Source organism: Pocillopora verrucosa, chromosome 5 (assembly GCF_036669915.1).
Source record: "Pocillopora verrucosa isolate sample1 chromosome 5, ASM3666991v2, whole genome shotgun sequence".
Lineage (NCBI taxonomy): Eukaryota > Metazoa > Cnidaria > Anthozoa > Scleractinia > Pocilloporidae > Pocillopora > Pocillopora verrucosa.
Genome location: NC_089316.1, coordinates 3,788,171 through 3,806,039, shown reverse-complemented (window position 1 = coordinate 3,806,039; position 17,869 = coordinate 3,788,171). Strand labels below are relative to the sequence as shown.

The 17,869-nt window shown below is 37.8% G+C and overlaps 3 protein-coding genes across 3 annotated transcripts; 2 read left to right on the top strand and 1 right to left on the bottom strand.

The window, feature by feature from the left end:
• The first annotated feature begins 1,251 nt into the window (after positions 1-1,251).
• On the top strand, positions 1,252-9,176 carry LOC131770475 (CAP-Gly domain-containing linker protein 1). Its single transcript, XM_059086184.2, has 13 exons — positions 1,252-1,345; positions 1,428-1,536; positions 2,640-2,750; positions 3,234-3,259; positions 3,659-3,826; positions 4,407-4,591; positions 5,315-5,470; positions 5,549-5,626; positions 5,883-5,966; positions 6,692-6,850; positions 7,260-7,290; positions 7,473-7,609; positions 8,219-9,176. Exons 1-13 carry the CDS (start codon positions 1,309-1,311, stop codon positions 8,423-8,425), a joined length of 1,488 nt encoding a protein of 495 aa, XP_058942167.2. The 5' UTR covers positions 1,252-1,308; the 3' UTR covers positions 8,426-9,176.
• Positions 9,177-10,232: 1,056 nt separating this feature from the next.
• On the bottom strand, positions 10,233-11,291 carry LOC131770455 (octopamine receptor beta-2R-like). Its single transcript, XM_059086164.2, has one exon. It carries the CDS (start codon positions 11,289-11,291, stop codon positions 10,233-10,235), a length of 1,059 nt encoding a protein of 352 aa, XP_058942147.2.
• A 4,719-nt stretch (positions 11,292-16,010) lies between these two features.
• On the top strand, positions 16,011-17,290 carry LOC131770456 (trace amine-associated receptor 9-like). The gene has a single exon (XM_059086165.2). The coding sequence runs from the start codon at positions 16,011-16,013 to the stop codon at positions 17,283-17,285; it is 1,275 nt and encodes a 424-aa protein (XP_058942148.2). The 3' UTR covers positions 17,286-17,290.
• The last annotated feature ends 579 nt before the right edge of the window (positions 17,291-17,869 follow it).

Below are 17,869 nucleotides of genomic sequence, written 5' to 3'. Positions count from 1 at the left end.
GTACCCCGAGTTGCAGGTTATAAAATTTTAAACGGTAAACTTTTTTTGTTCAAAACAAAGGGGCACTTTTTATGAGAGCTAAGCTTTTTTTCTTACGAAGTGTCCTTCTTTCTATTGTAACATAACCTCCCAGTGCATTTCTTTCGCAGAAAATGTGACAAATTTTTGTTCTAAAACATAGAATATGATTTAAATTTTCGCTAGACAGATTGCCTTGTTTTTTCGTTCACGGAAACGCTCGATTTAAATATTTATAACTTTCCGTTGTACACGACTATCAAAGCAAACAAATCGATCTATAGCTTGACAAATATAAAAAATAAATCGTAGTTCTGTGTAGCCTTCAATGGCATTCGATTAAAAATGAAATTACAACAATAATTCAAACATTAAAAATATAGATTTTAGACGCTTACCATGGCTGATCAATCTTTACTTACTTTCTACCCAATCGCACCACGGTGTTCTGTCGTTGTGGGGAGAATTCATAACTATGATTATTTTTAACAACTGCCTGGTGTTATTTCCTCTAACATTAAAAAATAAAGAAAATAAATAAACGGAATGATTAAAACAAAATTATGGCAGTAGAACGTGCAATTCGGCTTTCTAGCTTTTCTTGACTTTTCAGCTGTTTTAGGAAGCCGAAAACCCATTTTGGATTTTATTTCATCAATAGGAATTCCTGTTGTTGTAGGAAATTGTTGTTATTCCTTATCTCTATTCAAATAGGGTCGAACAGTGTAATTAAAAAAAAAAAGTCTTCGAAAAAATGGCACAAGCAGCACAATTTAAGGTTAATAGACCTTAACAGGATTCTCCATTCCACGCTGATAGTGATCAATCAAAATAAGAAAACCTAATGATAATCAATGGCTCTGAAAAATTAAACAGTCTTTGATTGATAAGCCTTGTCTTAAAAGCAAGCGCATCGACCATTTCCCCTTCCCTTCCCCTCACCCCCTGCAACTGTTTCAATTTTTTTAATATAAATTGATCTTTTTCTAGAAGTGTTGTAGAAACAAGCGTCCATATTCGCGCGTGGAGCACGCGTAGGAGAAATATACCTTTCTTTTCCACGCGTGTCTCCTCGCTCCTCAATCTAACGACCCTCGTGCCTCTCGCTTTGCAAAATTAAAAATTTCCTCAATTGTTTAGCCTGTGACTTTCTCTGTTTCACCTGCCTTTTCCCATGATCCTTAGCTAGTGTCTTGTTACTGCGCCTACGGTATTGCTCAGCGGTGAATTTCTGTGGTTACGCGACGCCATCTTTCATGTTGTTGTATCGAATGCGGCTCTATTACTTCCATGGCGACGTTGTCGAGATCTAAAGGGGCGCGATCTGGTAAGTTTTTCATAGATATTTTACATGCAAGTAAAATAGAAGGCTTTTCTCATCAGAGTGTTGGGTGTTTTCTTTTGAATAGCGTCTCCACTTAGGAACAGCACGCCAGACAATCTACGTCGTTCTGGAAGCTTTGGTAAATCGAGTGGGAAAAACCTACATTTAGCTGCTTCGTTTGATTCCAAATCGAGGTGGGTAGTTTTTTTAATTGCCACTGTTGTAATTTATTGCTGTGATCAAATTGGGTTTTAATTTTAATTACGTAGGCCCACTGTGGAGGAATACCGTAAGGGGATAGCGCATGCACCTTTACCAATATTCTGTGCATTCTTCAGTTGCTACAACTATCAGTAGATGTTTGCACATCTTCTTAGATCTTGAGCTATTTTCATGTGTGTGTCTAGGATTCACGCCAAAACGACTTTTTGTTTTTAGAAATATCATTATGTTGACTTGACTTGCTGCCAAAAAAAATTTAAAAAGTATTTAAATAACCTCATTACTGATATTCATGTCAGATATATGGGAAATTCAGGCTGCCAAACTTGGCACGAGATTAACTTTAAATTTTTTCAACAAACCACCATTCGATTAGAGAAATTTAAAGCACATTTTACTAAAGGATCTGTTTTGTATGAATTAAAAGTCATGTTTATGCGTAAAAGCTGCAGACAACTATCTTTAAAGTTACTCTATATTATTGTGTTTGGATTAATTAGTTAAATACTGGATCTACCATGCAAAGTAAATTAACACCTTCGATTCGATTGGTGTAATCAGTAATCAGTAATTTTAACTAGCAAACATCTAGTGTTTATAAAAATATATAAAGTAGAAAGTGAAAAATTTCATAATGACTTTTCTTTTTTCTTTTATTAACTTATGGACCATATTTCTGTCATATTTGATTAATCTTCTATGCTTTGAGAAAATAACTTTTTGCTAGGATTCATTGGCCTCTTTCATGTATTGTGTCCCTTAGAGAAAGCCTTTAACTCACATGACTGACCAAGACAGAATTTCTCCTTACAATATCAAAGTAATATCAAGAAGACAATTGATAAGAATCAAAAAAATTATCAACTAGGAATTATTGATTGATCCAACACCAAATTCTTGGAAATAACATGATAAGAAACACCAGAGAGAAATTACTCATGAGATCTTTGGGAGTGAAAGGGTTAACTTACTCTTGGAATTTTCTGCTCTGTTATAGCACCTAGATCTAAGTCTCATATGAGAGAAGCACAATATTTAACCTCTGAATATGAATTATGTTTTTGTTCTCTTATAGAAAACATGCAAGATCTTCCTCTTCCACAACAGAAATTGGAAACATTGAAAATGAGTACATTAGGAATCTTCAACAACAGATTTACTTCCTTGAATTGGAAGCTAACTATCTGTATCCTCTATACGACAGTGATTTAAACCTTCAGTGTGGTAATTTTCACTGCTTGAATGCAGCAGAAAGGTTTCTTTAGAGGATTTTTTTTTAAGTCTAGATTTTCTATGCCAGACAATATAGAAAAAAATTGGCTTTTTATTCTGTAAGAGACTTTTCCAGAGAGAATATTTAAAATTAAATGAAAGTCTATACCTATGCATAACTAATTATTTTCTGGTGATCAGTCACCAGTTTTTCTCAGTTTTGTAAGGAAATTATTGCATAACTGAAAGGAAAAGCAGAACAAAAATCCATTTTATTCAAGTGAATTGAATTGCAATGTCTCTTTTACTCTCTATTGTGCATAGGCTCTACATGTTAATTTGAAAGGAGAACAAAGCAGTTTTAAAAGCCACTTACAAATAAGGCTTCATATCATTCATTCCTTCAATTGTTCGATTGCATCTGTTTCCTTTCCTTAACTTGTAAATACTTCTTAAGACGAGAACAAGCAAGGAAAGCATCAGGTAATTACTAGGAATGAAGAACATTTGTATGAGATATTTTCTTTCATCACATGTTTTGTTTTGACCTATGATCAGGAGAGTCAGACAAAAGTACACAATTGACTTACAGGTCAAGGATAATTTTTCTTCTCATGAACCCAAATTATGTCAATTTAGATGGTTCTTTAACCCTTTGTATAGGTAATGACATGATTTCAGGTGCAAGTTGGTGTAAATCAGCACAAGTAAATTTTTCAAAGACAACAAAATTGCAGGAGCCATACTGATCTTGATAATCTCTATTCTCCTCACTTTGTTTGAATGACATCTTCATTTGTTACTGTAAGGAGAACTTACAGGCTGGACGGGTCCAGAGTCAAAAGGGTTTCAACCTTGGTATATTATGTATTTGTATTACAGCCATTCCACCTCGCGTCACTGAGGAAGCAGATCGTATGATGCGAAAGCTACGAGATCTTCAGACTCAAGTGGATGAACGATCCTCAGATGTTGCCAGGAAAGAATCTCAAATGCACATGTTGGAGGCAGAGAAAGAATCTGCCATCAAACGCCTCAGGGATGCTGAAGGTGAGATCTACTGGTAGTATGAAATACAAGATTGTTACTCCTCCCATTTCTCTTCTGCTCCATCTTCTGAACACTTTAACTCCCAATATCTGGTTGTTCATTCTCCCCTCCAGCTCTTACACATTTCCTTGTAAATTAGTTATAAGAATTTGGTGTAAGATCAATACAACAAATTCGACCTGATAAGTTTGAACATTCTCATAACATATTTGCTGAAAAATGTACAGGTATTTTAGGGAGAAGTTGCATGTTAATTACTATTGGGAGTTAAAAGGTTAATTCAATTCCAATGAGAAGACTATTGCTCACAGTAGATGATAAAAAAATAACTTCCTCCCCCCATGCCCACACGCACACAAACCCATATACACACCCAAAGCAGCAGCACAATGCTCTTTTATCTTTTTGGACATTGCTGGGCATATGAATTTTTTAACTCTGTCTATATTTTGGAAATACATACCCCCTTCCTACTAATCAAACCACAAACTCAGGCTGGCTTTTTTTACTAGCAGTCAGCTGAAGGCAATGTTTAACTAAATGCTTATTTTATCTCCAACTTGTGTCAACTTATCCCCAGAGTCTCACGCAGCAGAGAAGCGTCAGTTAGTGAATGAGATAGTCTCGCTGAAAAAGATGTCTGACCTACGTGAACGTGAAAGTGCAAGACGAGATGTGCAGGTACATCAGTACAAGAGTGAAGCTGATAAAGGGCTGACTGCTTTACAGGAAGCAGAGAGAAAAGTGCAAAACTACAGAATAGAGGTGAGTAGAAGGTTTACCATCTCAATGGTTCTGTGTTTGTTAATCCTTTACACCCTAACATCAGTTTGCATATTCTCCATGCTGTTTTTTCTACATTTCCTAAGGTGCTGACAGGGAGAATTTGTGTAACAATCAAGAGCTTCTTTAGTTAGTGATCATTTCCTATATTCTCTTGACCTTAATGTGTGATTCAGAGTGATATTGTAAGGAGAAATTAGATGATCACTTTTTTGGGGTCAAAGGGTTAAGAGTCCTATTCAAAATTCTCTTAGTACATTTTGAACTAGTTTTGTTGAGTTACCATCATAATGACCAGTCACTGGAAAGGAGAAAATTGTAAGGTAGCAATGAGACATCAAAGCAAAAAGCAGCCATTTACATGCAAACCAAAAGCCAAATAATCAAAACAGCTGATCAGCAATCAAACTACCTAAAACATGGGAATCATCCCTTGTCATGCATGGCACTCACCTCTTGCACTCATGGACCACCAGTTGGGTGACAAGGCAGGCTTCTTAAGAAGATCTGTAGAATGCATATTATTCCATAGTCCTTCCTTTTTCTTGGATTTTCCTTAAAAGATATCATTTACTTTAATTCCTTGTTATGACTTTTTCTGGATCCACTCTATGCTGTTAATGTAAAATAATAAAAAAGGAAATGGCATAGAAGGCCAAATCTTTGGGTTTTCTTTTCAGCTGAAGTTTTATAATTTGATTTTAGCTTGACCACAAGACTGAAGATTTGAACAATGTAAGAATTGAACTAGAAGAGAAGAGAGCAGAATGTTTAAAGCTTAAGACGCAGCTGCAAGAGATGGACGACAAGTTTTTTGACTCTCAAGCAAAAACAAAGGAGGAGTTAGGAAGGGCACTCAGGGTGAGGACAGACTACTGTTACTACATGAATTGCACTGTCAAGGATTGTGCAAATTGAGTTTACTCTGTTATTTTGCAGGAAGAGATACGCCAATTAAGACTACAATTAAAAGAAAAAGAAATAAATGCTGAACAGGACAGAAGCTTGAGAAACAAGGTAAAGATTTTTTAAAAATTACCTTTTGCAAGAGCCGGGCTCGATTTGCGAGCCTGAAAAGTTTTGCCTGTTGCAACCATCTTCGCTCACCTTTAGCTTGTTCAGTGGCCTCTGTAGTATTTGTTCACCCAAGTAAAGTAAAATTTTAAGGTGTTATTCATTATTACCCAGTTTCCATACCATGATAATAGTTATTTTGTTTATCCATAATTGTATCGCTATGGAATAGTTCTTTGACAATACGGTTTTTTTTAAGATCCAGGATGATTGCACGGCATTAATCAAAGAAAATGCTGCTATATCTGCTCAGGTCGTAGAACTTAGAAAACAAATAGACATGGTAAGTCCCAGATTTTCAAATTTTTTTTTGAGTGATTGTGTTAAAAGCGTTGTCTGTATAGGGGATAACTTGATTACGAGTGTAGTTTGGAGTTCATAAGCACGAGTAAATTTTTCAAAAACAACAAAACTGCACGAGCCCTTAGGGCAGGTGCAATTTGTACTCTGAAAAATTTACAAGTGCTTATTACACCAAATTACAAGAGAAATCATGTCATTACTTGTTAGTTAACGTTCATGAAAAAACATCAAAGAGAATCAAGACAGTCGAAGTTTTGAAAGCATACGCGCACTATTTGTAATTTGAACTCATGTTACAACTTTGCAATCGTGTTGCATGAGAATGCTCTCGTTTTCAGCTACTGAGAAGCGTGTGATTTTTTCGTGTACATTATTATGAGGTTAGGAGTATCAAAAGAACTTTCTCGCCAATACAAATAGTCACACCACATTCTATCCGCTTACTCACTATCTATCATGGAACAGATAGCGAGAGGCGTAGCCAATCAGATTGTAGAATAAGTAAACGAATAAGTATATTTATACTAATGGTTATTACTTGCCTTTTGTTGTTTTCACCCGATCACGCGCGATTGTGTAGCTTTTCCGCGCTTTTCACCGGTTATGAGCAATACAGATAAATTCATTAACGATCGTGATCAGCAGAATTTTGGTTTAAAAAGGAAAACAATTATAGTAATCTTAATGTTTTTTTTTCCTCTTTAGGATCGTGCTCATAAGGACGAGAAAGATTTTCGTCGACACGCAAACATCCAAGAGCTTGTGACTCTGAAAGAAAGCGAGAAACACCTACAGCATGAGCTTGAACGAATCAAGGAGCTGTTAAAAATTGAACAGCAAAATCACAGGGAGACCCTTGCCAAGGTATTTTGAATTATGGCGCGTTTAGATTGCTTTTCGCGGAATCAAAACGGAAGGAATCAACATGACCAATCAAAAGAGGGAAAACACTGCAACGAGCCAATGAGAAGTCGTGTCATGCAGACTTCATGAAGCGCGGGAAATGCGAGTGAAAACTTTCTCGTGATTGTTTGAGAGGGTTGCGGAAGTTTTTTAAAGCAATCACAGAAAGCCAATAAAGAAAGATCATAACCAATGGATTACTTGCGACGCGCAACGAAGTTGCTCTATCAAAGGTTTTAGGTGACTCTGTGTCCAGTTTACGCTAATACTCTTAAAATGTTTTCGTGGCGTAAACCAATTTCGTTGTATCGATTTTGACTTATATTGATTTGAGTTTTCGTTTCTTCATCTATCTTTTTGTTTTATAAAGTTGTCAAGAGAAGAGCAAGCTTCCCTAGAAGGTAAATATTTTAATTCAAACTCTCTAACACTGCTTTAAAAAATCATGAATTTTAAACCCGCGGTTTTTGTTAAAGTCGATTTAAATGAAAAATGTAAATGAAAAGAAGAAATGAACAGATGACAAAAGGAATTTATTTAATAAAGCATACAGGTTTAACTCTCATGATATTCTTCCTTGCAGCGAACTTGAAGCGAACTCAACTCCGTAACGAATTAAACGAAGTGGAGGGACACCAAGACTCAACTAACTCAGAGAACGTGGCTCTAAAGAGAGATAAACTACTCCTCGCTGACGAAGTAGCGAACTTAAACGCAAAGGTACTATATAACGACAAAACAAGTTAATGCATGAATCATGTATCCGCGTTGAAGCATCGATTCTTACCCGCCTGGTTGCCATACTAGTGCGAAAGCTGCTGAAATTTTTCTTGGGGACCTAAACTCAGCCACTTTTTCCATATCTTTACCCACGAGTATGTCACCTTTCACTCGCGGGTATGTCACCCTTCACTCGCTTGTAGACCACGTTTCACTCGCGAGTATGTCACCGTTCACCCGCGGGTACGCCACCTTTCACTGGCGGGTATGTCACCTTTCTTTTGCGGGTATACCACTTTTCACCCGCAGGTGTGTCCCCTTTTACTCGTGGGTATGTCACTTTTCACTCTTGAGTTTATCAACTTTCACTCGTGGGTTCGTCACCTTTCACTCGCGCGTATTATATCTTCCTCTCGCGGCTATGTCACCTTTCGCTCGCGGATTTGCCACCACTCACTTGTGGGCATGTCACCTTTCAACAGTTCAACCGCGGATCTGCCCAAACATACCCGTAATCTCTTCTTTTGCAATAAAGCATTCATTCTTGTGTCTCGTAGTCTACTGTTTTCATTTACTCATGTCAATAATGTTTTTTTTCTCACATGCTAGCTTGACGAACGTGACGAAGAAGTGGAGCGCCTCAAACTGCGACTTGAAGACTCCGAGTCGCGCTGCTCGCATATGGAATCCAAAGTTCGAATGCAACGAAGCTTGGAATCCATCAAATGGGAAGAGTTTGAGAAGCTGGCCACAACCATGAGAGAATTCTCCCGCTCGATGAGTCCATCAAAAAGTGGTAGCTTGGTGGATTACTAGACGTGTTTCCTTTTTTAACTTTTCAGTTCTTCTCGAATGCAAAACTAACCTCATTATTTGGTCTGACAGAGATTCCCTTGGTTAGGAGCTGTTATAAATTCGTCTTGGTTTTATATTCTGATAAGTTCATTCTGTAATTCCAGAGCGCTGTGGTATCTTTGCTTATTTGCAACGTTACACGGCGAGTTGCAGCAACCTTTACAGTGCCATGGACACCAAAGGCCTTAAAAGGCATCATATGCCCATCGCAAAAGGCCTTTTGCAGTTAGTGGCCTATGTGCAAGTACAAAACTCATGTTACTTGAGAGAAAATGAGGAGGAAAATTTCAGTCCGTTTGCCTTTTTGGCGTCTAAGGCGAATTTGCTTGAGAGAGAATTGCGCATTAGAGTATTCAGTTCGATAGGAAAGGAATTTAAATTCGTTTGCCGTTTTGGATACCTGGGCGCAAATTCGCCCTCCAGGAAGGTCTTTGATATCTAAGATTACTGACTGAAATGGGCCTGTTTAAACTGTAAACATTTTCATATTAGTGTATCAGCTTTGATCTGTTCTGGAGTTTTGTCAGTGAATGAGCTGACAAAGACTTTGAAGCTCCGTTTACTGACTCAACGATCTGGTCTTCACAACGAGAAAAACGTAAGCACAAGCCAGCATATGAGCTGTGCGGTGGTGCTTTTCGTTAGAATCCTTCAGAGCAAGTGACGTTATGATAAACACGCCTGCTCGACTAGTTTTTGAAAACCAGCCTCATGGGTTTGACTTCCGCTAGAATCTACTTCCGCTTTCGCGTAGGTTTGTCTTCCGATTCTGTTTAAGCCGACATCCGCTGGTTGTTACAAGGAAACTTCATAAGACTATCCTTAATCAGGAAATCATTAAAGAATTATATGAAGTGATAATTTTGCATTTTCCCCATTTTTTTTTTCAAGATTTTAACTTTTTTACCTCTCTTACATTTTGGTGGATATTTCTTTTTCCTCAATACCTGTACGTTTAACAATGTCTTGACAATGTAAAGAGAAATTAGTAAGGGATGAACAGAGTGTTTAGGTGTGAAAATGGTTTTAAAAAAGAACTGCATGGAACTATGAAAAAAATTATTAAGAAAACCATTTTTAATTTATTGTGATATTAATTATAACTTTCTGTTGTTTGAAAGAATCAAAAGCCAAATAAAATCATATACAGGTAAATCCTTACCAAAAGGGCTGTGAATTCTTGATAAACTGGCTTAATAATTCCTTTACTCGGGACTAACACTTTCCAGTTTCCATGGCAGCTTTCTTGGGAAATATAGACTCATCCATTAAAGAAATCCTTCAAAAATTTAGAATTACGAAAGTGACGAGGAAAAATTTCCGCTCATGGATGCAATCCTGTCGAGAAAGGAGCGCTTTTCTTTCTTTTTTTCTTTTTTTCCCCTCGTCCGCCCCGCTGTCGCTAGCACGTTCCGGAATCGTTTTCTGCGTGTTTGTTCCTCCCTTCGCTCAACTAAGCAATAAAAGACAAGAATAAGAAAAACGAAAAAAACAAAATAAAACGGCTGTTGAAAGACTTTAATTTCCAAGGATAGACTATTTAAAGGGCTTAAAGTTTTACCGCCAATTGGGATGGACACCTAAACCAATGAAGCGAAATTAAACCATAATTTCTGCATCCTCACATCTTTTTCGAGCTCTCAGGTCTCCGTAAATTAAGTTTGAGTTTTAAGCAAGAAAAGTCCGTTTATAAACTATCTTTCTGACTTCTTATATTAAAGACAGAAACGTGGAGAGTTCGCTCTGCTTCCCAAGTACCGCAGGATCCTCAATCCTGACCGTCAGAGAAGTCTGAAACAGGAATATTTCTTGAACTGAAAGCTCTTGCTCGTACACTGAAGCTTGAAAACGGATTTACGTTCTCGTCTAAGATACTTGAATTTTTTTGAAGTGTCATACAGCGCACCACTTCGTTGAATCCTTTATGAAATTCTCTTTTACGAAGGGAATAGATAATTGGGTTACACACCGAGCTGAAGAAGTAAACGCCCGTTGTTGTTAGAATGACCTCTGCTGTAACTTTGATGTCTTTCACGAACTGACGGAAAATTCCTGTAATCCAGCCTGGAAGATAGCATAAGAGAAATGCAATGATGATTATATTGACATCGGCAGCGGCTTTCTGTTCCCTCTTCTTCCTTAATATGATCTTATTTCGTTGGTTTTGTTGTTGTCGCTTGCAATCAGAATCGTCGAAGCAACCAAGGTTGTTGGCCACTGGGTTTATCTGAAGAGCTTTTGCTGTTCGAAAGACTCTCCAGTTAAGAAAAACAATAACGAGAAAAGGTAAAAGAAAGCTGAAAATCGCGTACGAAATGATGTTTCTTGCCATGGAATCACTATGAACTGACCATCCTTGCTCGCAAAAGAACACTTCGGGGTTGTAAACGTAATTACCAAAACCAAGGAACGGACCGATGGAAAACGGAATTGGGACTATCCAGATGAGAGCCACCAACATCGTTTTGCATTTTGTCATCGTACCATCGTAAGTCAAAGGGGATTTCACAATAGCGTTGTATCGCTCATAAGAAACAGCCATTAGATGCAGAACAGAGTTGAAGTAGAAATAACGCACAAATGAAGGATTAAGGTAACACATTGTACCTCCATACAACCATCTCTGTTGCGCTATGCTTCCGATGCGGAAAGAGTTTGCTAGAGTCAAACAGAGAATATCTGAAACTGCAAGACTTGCAAGCAAAATATACCGCATCACATGAAATCTCCTTTCCAGGACGGTCGTCACGATTACCAAAAAATTGCCTGGAATTCCGATGACGTCGAAAAGAGCGTGAAATGTTGCAACGATTTGGTGAAAAACCATGTTTGACTCTGACGAGTTATTTCTTCAAATGAACCATCCTCAGAAGCTTCTTCCAATAACATCTTGGAGGACCTGGAATAACAACAGACACTACACAATAAGGGCAAATGAAGTACTTGACATGTTTTAGAGAGACAAATGAAACGGAAACTGAGTTACACTTTCTTAAACTCCCACATGTTAGTAGCACGTAGAATTTCTCCTTATCATATCAGTGAATCGTCCGGCGAAAAAGTGAAGAGAAAAAACACCTAAACCTAATTTTTTTTGTCCAATTTATGAGAAAAGTATAATGACTGAAAGAGGAGATGACAAGCGAAGATTTGAGGACAAATCTTTAGGCAATGGATTTACTTGTAATATAATTTGAAAAGCAAAGTATCCTGCTAAATGTCTTAAAGACTCTAAACGAGTTCTAGAGATTCACATAGTTTTGAGAATTTTCTTTTCTTTTTCTTTATTATCATTACTAGTATTCTTATTCTTATCATTATTTTGTATTTGGAAAGTATAAGAGAAATTATAGGCAGCGACCCCAAAAACGATTCGCGAGCCTTTTTGTGAATCACGTTTTGCGTTTCACAAATCTTTTCTGCACGTGTTATCCACATAGGAAAGAAGATTTGGTCTACATGCATTTGGAACAAAATTTAATTTATTCCTCACGTCAATACGTGGGTAGAAGCTGCCAGGGCCTCGAAAACTTCCCTTCATATAAAAACGTGTTAAAGATAATTTATAGTCGACGTGGCCAATGAGTCCACAGTCCTTAGTTCAATATATCAAAGCTTTTATTTTTCTTTTCTTCGTCGATCAAGCTCCATTTAATTAAAGTTATCCATGTTAGGTGTTTATCAACAAAGAAATCAGGATTATCTTGGGAAAGAGTTTTTACCGACATGTGTTTCCTCTCTTCCTTATTATCAACAACAGCAACATGCAGATGTTATTTTCTGAACTGAAAAACGACAAATGAATAAAGGGGGAACGTTTCTAAAGAAACTGTGGTGCTGCGTCGGTGGGGAAGTGTAAAAAGATAATTTGGTTTTAACAACTGAGTTGATAAAAGTAAATTGGCCACCGTAAATAGTTAAAAATAAATAGTAGATAATTTGGAAAGCTGACATTCAGAGCGTTAGCCATTCGTCAGGGCAAATATCGAAGGGCTCTGACCAAGAGCTAACGCTCAAAAAGTGAGCTTTAGAAACTTTTTACGGTGGCTTATTACATTATCTACTCAGTTTATTAGACCAAATTATCATATTAAATTTATGCTTAAAATCGCATCTTTTTCTCAGCCAATAAGACCACTTCACTAAAACACAAAAACCAATTAAATTTTAAGACTTCTTCAAAAAAAAATCAATCAAATTGCAGGAAAAACTGTTTTTTTACAAACCAGCTCTAAGTATTTGTACAGATTACAAAAACTTGTATTTGGCAACTGGATTTCAAAATAGATGTAATAAAATGGTAATTAAACTCCGTTTTGTGCAATTTGGTCTGAAATCATACCTTGTCACTTAAATATTAAACATTTGTCAAAAAACTGAAGTCACTAAGTTTTCAAAAATCGATGAATTGGGGGAGATATCTCTGGAATCCCTGTCACTGATTTTTTTTTGGTCATTAAATCAAATCACGTTGAAAGAGAAAGTGAAATTATCGAGATACGAAGAGCGATGTCCTAATTGGCCAACAACCTACCGTTTGTTTGAATTTTACAAAAGAAATAAATTGCACTTTCTATCGGTTTATCGGCGTAATAACATACTTTGTACGTCGGGGGAACACGAAAAAAGTTTGAAAATTAGTCATCATGCCGGTAAAGCCTGTTACACGATGGCAAGTTTTCCAAGACAAGTTTTACGTGCTCCTGAGTGTGAACGACAAGGTATTTTGACAAGTGTTGCTTTTTTATCATTATTCGTTGTATCCAGCGTTACAATAGTACAGCCGAGTCAGAACCGAGATCACTCAGCGCCCACAACTTCTTGTCAAGTTTTCTGTGTTGACACATACATACCATCAAGTTTTGCAAAATTATAAATGAACTTTCCTTTAATTTAATATGTAATTCTCTCAGATTCTTAAGATGCATCCTTCATTTTCCGGTCCATACCCTGTTCCAGGCGTTCAGTTGGTAAAACAGCGGCGCGATAGAAGTGGAGGAGTGAAAAAACGAGAAAGGCCTGAGTCGGGTTTTCACAGTTACCCCGCTGTCCAAGAAAGGATGAATTTCTAATTTCTTACTTTAGGACTTTCAGATTTCTTTCACCTAATTCATCCTTCTGATTTTATCATTCTCGTTCGAGTGCCGATTCTATGGCGTGAGCGAAATCACGAACGTGTACGCAAAATGATTATTCTTTCGTATTCTTTCTGCACAAACAAATAACAACTGTGGACAGCCTGGATAAGAGAAGAAACTGGGTCGTCGGTGGTCCTTCAAAGGTGAGAATATGACAGCATCCTCTCAATTTCAATATCAAAGCGCCATGGAGAACACCTAACAAGACCTTCGGCAAAAACTTGTGGACCGCGCATTCACGCATCCTTAGCATCCACGCCTGATTTCCAGATTTTGTGTCTGGACAGGTACCCAGTCATAAACGGTGAACTGTTCTCCGGTATATTAATTCAAGACCCCGAAAAACCGTGTTCTGTTTGGCGTCACGTTACGGTAATCCTTTCACCCCTAAGAGTGACTTGCATCTAACTTCTGCTTACCGAATAACAGGATTCTACGATTGACTAGAATTCGAAAAACGTTCTCTGAGAAAAGAGGTGTATTGTGACTCAAAAATGATAAAATTTGACGTTGGCGCGTTAAAATTTTCTGCACCCTTGAACAGAAAATTACTCTGGGTCAGTCACAATGAGAAAACTTCAGTCACCTCGAAACTCAAAAGGATGTCCCCTCCCCTCCCCCCCCTCCAATTGCCATTCCGTGAAGTCAAACTCCAGAAAGAATTTCATGTTATCCTTAACCTTCAAAATGCTTTTATTCTACACCCACCTTCTTTTAATATATATATATATATATATACTGCATTTCCTCGAATAAGCGCCCACGTTATAATAAGCGCCCACCCCTCCATAAGCCATAATGTCAAACAAACGCCCCCCTCGAATGAGCGCCTCTCCCCACCCCCTCCTTCACTTTCTTAAATAATAGGGATACAAAGAAAACTTGCTTAATTCTATTTATAAATTTTTAAGCTTCAAGTAAAAAGGAATTAGTACTGGAAAATAATGAGCGTCTCCCTCGATTAAGTGCCCTCCCTCCAGTAAGCGCCCCCGCAACCACTTTTGGCCGAAATTTTAAACAGGCGCCCGGGCGCTTGTTCGAGGAAATACGATATACATAACCTTGACCTAATGGAGGTTGAAAATGAATTTCCGTGCGTTCTCTACAATTAATACGTAGCTTTGTTGTTGTACGGAGTAGCTTTGATTTAAAATGATGAAAATGAGCATCTTGCACTTGAGGCTTCCTGTGTTACAACAAGTTTTGTTTGAAGGCGTGAAGCAAAATTTGTCAACACTCCCCTGACCGCAAGTTTTAAAAACTATTTCAGTGGTCTTTGTGTTACTTTTTTTGCAGTTTTCGTATCGTCAATTACTTTTTCAAGGATAAAATCTCGTTTACGAGAGAGGCATTTCTAAACGAAATCTGAAATAATTACAAACGCACATCAAACCACGGGGGTTCCTCACAAGAAGCCACAGAGAATTCAATAAAAAACAAGGAAACTTTCATAAGCGTGGGAGAAAGACAATTGACCAATCGTGATTATGTTTAGCTTTGATTCCGATTGGCTGCTGGCGTGGCGCGAATTTTATGAACCAATCACGAGCTAAGTAAAGCAAAATACTCCACAGTTTCATTTTACTTTCGACACTCAATGGCAAATTGATTTGTTTGGCACAGGTTTTCATGGCACTAACTAATTCAGGGTTTTTATCTACGTTTCCTCCGAGTCCGGAATTAAACTGATGCTTGCATCTTAAACCAAAAGTTCGATTTAAAGTCTTTGATTCTTAAGTCGATTCTTAGGTCTTTGATTCTTAAGTCGATTCCAAGTCTTGACCAGAAACCAACGAAGGAGTTTTTTGTGGGTCTTCTTAAACTTCATCAAACCGAGAAGTCCATTTAGTCTAGTGATCTATAATACAATAGGAAAACCAAAACAATAAAAACAAAATTTATGCAAACAAAATCTTGTCACTAAGCATTGGGGTTCATTTTCCAGTTAGACAACACTTTTACGTTTATTTTACCGTTTATTTTATGCTGCATGACGCAAGAAAATGGGAATGAAGTATAGAAACGCAATTTGGCGACTCTCAGTTTAAAGTACAAGTTGTTTTTATTCTTAAAATCTTGATCAATCTCGCGTTGCAGCGGAAGATGATCAACACTTCAGATGAACAATCCACTGCTTCTGAAAATTTAAATTGTTCAAAAACAATTTATTATTTTCTTTTGTAAAGTTATTTGATGATTCTGCACAGATATGACAAGCATTAAGGCAAAGATAATATAATTTTTCACCTCACTTGTTTTCGAAACGTTCCGCGTAGATCCTGCTACCAGGATGTAGTTTACTGACGTATTTTTTGGAGTTACATAAGTTACGCATCATAGCGCTCGTGCCCCAAAACGTCATTGACTCTTGCAAAGTATACTTCAAGCGTTTGATTCTAAGATCAGGCATGTCTTTTCATCAAATAATCGCAGTTCTCCACGCTATTTTCAATATCGTCGGACTCCCCGGAAACGTGTTGGTGTTCATGACGATCACGTTTGAGAGGAGATTCAATGTAATGCGATATATTTTACTCGCCAGTCTTGCAGCGTCCGATATTCTCTGTTTGATTCTTACAAACTCGTTCCGCATCGCCAGCATAGCAGAAGAAAAATGGCGCTACGGACAAACGATGTGTTACCTTAATCCGTTTTTTGTGCGATATTTCTACTTCAACACCGTTCTGCATCTGATAGCTGTTTCTTACGAAAGATACAAAGCTATAGTGAGATCTCCTTTGACCCACGATGGCACGATGACAAAATGCAAATCAGTGTTTATCGCCCTCATCTGGATAGTTCCGATTCTAGTTTCCATCGGTCCGTTCCTTGGTTTTGGCAATTACGTATACAACCCCGAAGTGTTCTTCTGCGAGCAAGGATGGTCAGTTCATGATGATTCCATAGCAAGAAACATTGCGTTGTATGTGATTGGCATGTTTCTTGTGCCTTTTCTGGTAATAGTTTTCCTAAACTGGCGAGTCTTAAAGACGGCAAACATTCTTAAAAGAAACGCTGCCGCGCCGATCCTCAACGAACGCACCGTTGGAGCGGAGATCCATCGCAAAGAAACGCTGAGGCGCATGAACGAACGGAAAGCAGCCGTCGATGTCAGCATTATCATTGCGGCGTTTCTGTTGTGCTTTTTACCCGGTTGGATTGTAGGACTTTGCCGTCAGTTCGTAAAAAATGTCAAGATTCCAGCAGAAGTTACTCTATCTACAACTTGTATCTTCTTCGTCAGCTCAGTATGCAATCCTATAATATACTCCATCCGGAAGCGAGAGTTTCGAACCAGAGTAAAGAATTTGTTTAGGCGGGTTGGGGTCGCGCCTCATGTTAGCCCTAACGAAATCAGTTGCCAAGTTGAAAGCGCAAGTCTTCCACTTCGTCGACAATCGAACGCTTTCTTCTTGAAAACAAGAAGAGGACCACTCCTAAGTTTCTCAGGTTGCCAACAGGGCTCTGATCAATTTATTTCAATCGAGGCTGGTGTAATGTCACAGAGACCTTGCCTCAGTCCCATTCCAGAGATGGATACTGATAGCGAACTTCACTTCAGTGAGATTCCGATAGACTATCAGTTAAGAAATTGTGAGTCAGAGGTTCTGCCAAGTCAAATTCACAGTTTACACTTGGGAAGAGTGGGCTTTACAAAAGAGAATACCCTAACCTTTCTGTAGTTGTAAAATAGATCTATATTCTTGAAAAAAGAGAAGTAAACTATCGAAAAACGCGTTGCATGCACTCTTAAAAGAAACTGCCTTACCTAATTTAACCTCCGCTATAACAAGATATTTTCGGAAACGTTGAAACTGAAAATCTTCCCCAGAACAAGTAAAGTAAGCAATTTGCATGACGAAAACATTTTGTATCACTTCTCTTCGCTATAAATGATAAAACAATTTCAAGGTAATTTTATACATTTCGCCTTTTGCTTGTTTTGAGTGTATTAGTGTAGAGAAACCAAAACAAAAGTACAGATTAGGGACTAGCATCACAAGGAGCCAATAGAAGTTCTAGTTAAAGACACGTGACTTGCAGAAAACGCGGCGAAAAAAAAAACTAGTGACCAGGCCGCGATTGATGTCGAGTTTGCATCCGATTGATTGAGCTTGAGAATTTAGCGTCAATAACAGAGTAGTAGAACAAAGCTATCATTGCAATCTCCGATTACTTTCCATATTAATATTTAAAAACCACTCTCATGAGCAAGCCTTGACTAGTTTTCGTCACTGCTGCGGTATTTATTAATACATAATTCATC

Excerpts from the sequence above, each read along its gene's own strand:
- LOC131770475 (XM_059086184.2), top strand. The coding sequence starts at position 1,309 with ATGGCGACGTTGTCGAGATCTAAAGGGGCGCGATCTG. Across the intron at positions 3,827-4,406 it reads ACGCCTCAGGGATGCTGAAG|AGTCTCACGCAGCAGAGAAG; the intron begins GTGAGATCTACT and ends ACTTATCCCCAG. Across the intron at positions 5,967-6,691 it reads TTAGAAAACAAATAGACATG|GATCGTGCTCATAAGGACGA; the intron begins GTAAGTCCCAGA and ends TTTCCTCTTTAG.
- LOC131770455 (XM_059086164.2), bottom strand. The coding sequence starts at position 11,291 with ATGGTTTTTCACCAAATCGTTGCAACATTTCACGCTCTTTTCGACGTC.
- LOC131770456 (XM_059086165.2), top strand. The coding sequence starts at position 16,011 with ATGTCTTTTCATCAAATAATCGCAGTTCTCCACGCTATTTTCAATATC.